The 4,233-nt window shown below is 31.7% G+C and overlaps 1 protein-coding gene across 1 annotated transcript; it reads left to right on the top strand.

Annotated features, from left to right (window-relative positions):
- The first annotated feature begins 983 nt into the window (after positions 1 to 983).
- LOC140449932 (matrix metalloproteinase-14-like) lies at positions 984 to 1,777 on the top strand. Its single transcript, XM_072543348.1, has 2 exons — positions 984 to 1,282; positions 1,567 to 1,777. The coding sequence occupies exons 1-2, from the start codon at positions 984 to 986 to the stop codon at positions 1,775 to 1,777; spliced, it is 510 nt and encodes a 169-aa protein (XP_072399449.1).
- Positions 1,778 to 4,233: the final 2,456 nt, after the last annotated feature.

Consider the following 4,233-nt stretch of genomic DNA (forward strand, 5'->3'; position numbering starts at 1 on the left):
ATGAAGCCGTTATCTAAAAGGGTGGGGGGGGGGAACAGAAGTATGAAAAATTGAGGAGAAACACGTAGAAACACGTTTTTCTTTCTCAGTTTGTTACAGTCAGTTAGCTAGTAAAAATGTATTCCCAAGATACTGGATACTCAAGCGGCAGCGAGTATGATGTCACTCTTTCACCATCATCCGAAACATCAATCGTATGTGAAGACTATGATCATGAGTTCGATGCTCTTCTAGAAAAGTACGAAGAAGCAGCCAAGAACGAGACCCATTATCTGCTGTACACACATTTGTTAAATGGATCATACCAACTTGGATGTGGTCTAAGTCTAGCCAGAACATATACTCCTGCTGTAATTATGTGGAAGTCACCATGGCAGAAAATATCTTTCAGTACATGGGAATGGGAACAATTAATTACCCAACTCAATAAGAATAGTTTTTTCTATGAGAACGTGACCGTTCCTGAGAATCCTGTTGAAATTCAGTGTGGTGACTATTGTAGAATTCGACAAATAATCTACGACAACATGAAATTCCTTGAAATAACCAAGCACGACATTAACGTTTGTCTCAGAAATGCAAGTGAACACCCTTTTAGAAGCAAATAACGAACTTTTAACACCGTATATATCCATGCTAGAGACTATTGAATTTTCAAATTATTATTATAATACGCTTAATATTGTTCGAAATAGTTTTAGTAATCAAAATTATACGTTTGTAGACGCCATTCAAAAATTGTATACATTTACACTGGAAGGATATACTTTACAACATATAGCGTTAGGGCAACTTATATTTTTCTGTAAACATAGGATCGCTAATGATCTTAAAAGAATTTAATAAAGCTTTTAAAAATATGTATTTGTTGTTTTATTTATTTAAAATTAAAAATAAGATCAGTCGGGCTGGCGGGGTCAAAAAGTGTCAAATTTTACTTATATCAAACTAATACTTTCTTATTTGAACCAGTATCATTCGAGATGCATATCAATAAAGTTGTTCTGCTCATAGCAACTAGCATCGTAAGTTTTTGCTTAGGTGAAAATTTTAACGAGACAAATGCGGTGTCATGGTTAGAACAATATGGTTATATCACCACAAGTGAAACTGCACACACTGATATTACTGAAATACTAGAACAGTTTCAAGAAAGATATAATTTACCTGTGGATGGAAAATTAAATAGGGAAACAATGGCGTTAATGCAGAAACCAAGATGTACACAAGGAGACAATGCTTACGCTGTAAAATCAGCATGGAAAAAATTTGATTTAAAATGGTATTTTCCGCAATTTACCCCTGAAGCTTTGGCAGTCTCTAAAAGAGTATTTGAAATATGGGAAAAACATCAAAATTTAAGTTTACTTATCTGAAAGTTACAATTCCAAATCCAGATATAACAATAACAGTCGTTCCAAAGCAGCACTCTTTTCGATATAATTGCCAGGGTAACAGCGACTGTCCTTTTAAATTTACAAGTGGTGTATTAGCACATTCTTATTTTCCACCGGCATCAGGATGCATAGAAATTCATATGAATAGCAACCTAACATGGGATTTCAGTTTGAATTCTACAGCAGAAGGTCGAACAAATTTCTTTGCTGTCCTTCTTCATGAAGTTGGTCACGCTTTAGGTTTATCCCATAGTAGCGATAAGAAAGCTGTAATGTATCCGTTTTATCAAACCCTACCTACTAACATATCTGAAGATGATAAAAGGGGTTTAGAAGAGTTATATGGACCTAAAAGTAAATCCACATCGATTCCAACTTAAGCTGGTGTTGCAAGGAGCAGTTCTCCAACTTTAAAGACAACCACTACAGAAAGATCTAGGAGTAAGGCAACCACAATAGCCAAGAGTAATAAATCGATGCAAAATGTCATAAAGAATGTATGTGAATTGGAATACCCAGATTTAATATTTTTAGCATACGCTCCATCATTTCCAACATACCGAATGTACATAGTAAGTAAGGATCTGATATGGAAATATGACTTAAATAATGAAAAGATACCCACCGATGCTGAACAATTTATAAGATATTTGCCAAGGGGAATTACGAACGTAACACATGTTTTTCAAAGCACCAATGGAGATTTAATTGGTGTAAGTAGGAATCGTATATACGCAGCAGCATTTCCTAGCTTAAGAATTCATACAGATAACATGGTACCTGAAGTTAATAACGCAAGAAGTATTGCTGGTTTATTTCAAACAAATTCAGGAAAAAAATTTGTTTGTTTTGATGGTTCATTTATTGAATTTAATGATAAATGCATTATCTCAAGAGGACGCATAAGTGACGTTTTTCCAGGAATACCAAATGATATTACATCAGCATTTAATTACATTGATAGGCATATATATTTCTTAAAGCAAAACATTTATTACAAGTTTAATGAATTTACAAGAAGTGTCGTTGAAAAAGGTAGTTTTAACTGGAATTTGTTAGGGTTCCCTTGTCCTGATAATGGATTAATAAAACAACTGAAATCCTTATTATCTAAAGTAAATTTATTTTATGAATGATTAATGTATAAATGGGATATGTATTGGGAAAATGTAAATTAAAATAAAGAATATTTTATTATAAAGTTTTTTTATTTTGACATTTTTTTTATTTACAATAATATATGTACAAAATTTATATAAACATTAACTTAGATAGAAATGAACAATTTTTAATTTTTTTTTTAAATTTGTTTGTCGAAAAAAGTTAATAATTGTTTTCAAAAGAGTCAATATCACAATCTACATCTGAATCATCAAATCTGGTTTTTCTAGGCATTTCATGTAAGTCATCTATACAAGAATCGGTATCTTTTATTTTAAATAATACACGTTCAAAACAGTTATGACACCAATAATATTTTTGTTGGTATACATCCTTAATAATATCATGGATATCGTAAACCTCGTGAGAATGGTCATAGCAAACAAATATATATTTATTTAAATATTTATGTATTTTTTTAAATTGATAAAAACACCTTTTGCATACTTTAAGACGATATTGTTGAAGGAAATATCCACTTGACCATACGCAATAACTAGAATAATTTTCAAAAACATACTCCCAATCGGATTTTCCTAATATAGTATTAATTAAATCTGGATCTATTTCTTTGGAACATGTAATATAGTTAAGTCTTTCATATGAATCATCAGAATCATTTTTAGCTTTCTTTATCATAAAACGCCATTTAAATTTAGGATAATATACCACTATTGTCTTGGTTAATTTCCATGGTAGCGGAGATTGTAGCATAAAATCTGCTGCTGATGTTATTGATTCACAAATTTTTTTAACAGATAATGTTAATAATGTTGGAACGTTCATCTATAACAAAAAAAAAAGGCTTATTCTAAAATACTGTAATGACCCCACGGAAGCGTGTCAAAACTGCTCGGAATTAAATAGCGTTTATCATCATACGGACTTAAACCAATTTTTGTTTGTTCGATAGAATAGACGTTATGTGCATATGACCTAATACAGCGTTGTGTAGCTGTTTTTTCTTTAAAATTTTTTAAACATTCAACATAATCCTCAAATTTAATTTTATTTTTAACAATATTATATTTAACTCCTTTAGATTTTTTAACGATCTTCCCACTATGCACCTTGTAACTATACATTTTACTTCGAAGCCCAACAAAATGTGTCATAATTTTACCGTTGTTTTCATCTTTCATTAGACCTGGCACCTTTTTGTTTTTTCTTGGTATTTTATATATGTTATTTTCCGAATAATCTGAAGTATCGAATTTACTAGAGTCAGCTTTAATTACCTCCTCATATACATCCTCACACTGTAACTCGTAGACAAAACTATCGGTGTCCATGTACATAAGCTTACACCTATCTGCTCCCATTTTTGGTAACATATAATTGTAATGAAAATCATACATGACTGTCTTCGAGAGGTCTAGAATTGCCTACCCTACATACAGAGGTTTATTAAACGTTACTTCAAGCTTTTTTAATTCGATAACCACCAGATCTTCCTCTAAAATTGTGCAACTATGGAATCGAAAATTTGAAATTAAGTTTGCGGCGCCATAACGACCTCCCCAAGATTTGGCAATTTTGCAAATACGGTGTTTTTTTATATTTTCCATGGTTTTGCCGAACACAGCGTTGTTCATTAATTTATATAGATTTTTTTCGAAATCTGTTCGAGCTATAGCCCTATTTCGAGTATTTAGCTCGATGTAGGGCTTCAACC

The sequence above is a fragment of the Diabrotica undecimpunctata genome, chromosome 9, assembly GCF_040954645.1.
Source record: "Diabrotica undecimpunctata isolate CICGRU chromosome 9, icDiaUnde3, whole genome shotgun sequence".
NCBI lineage: Eukaryota > Metazoa > Arthropoda > Insecta > Coleoptera > Chrysomelidae > Diabrotica > Diabrotica undecimpunctata.

Coding starts and splice junctions, on each gene's coding strand:
- LOC140449932 (XM_072543348.1), top strand. CDS start 984: ATGCATATCAATAAAGTTGTTCTGCTCATAGCAACTAGCATCGTAAGT. Junction 1,283..1,566: donor AAAAAATTTGATTTAAAATG/GTATTTTCCGCA, acceptor ATGGGATTTCAG/TTTGAATTCTACAGCAGAAG.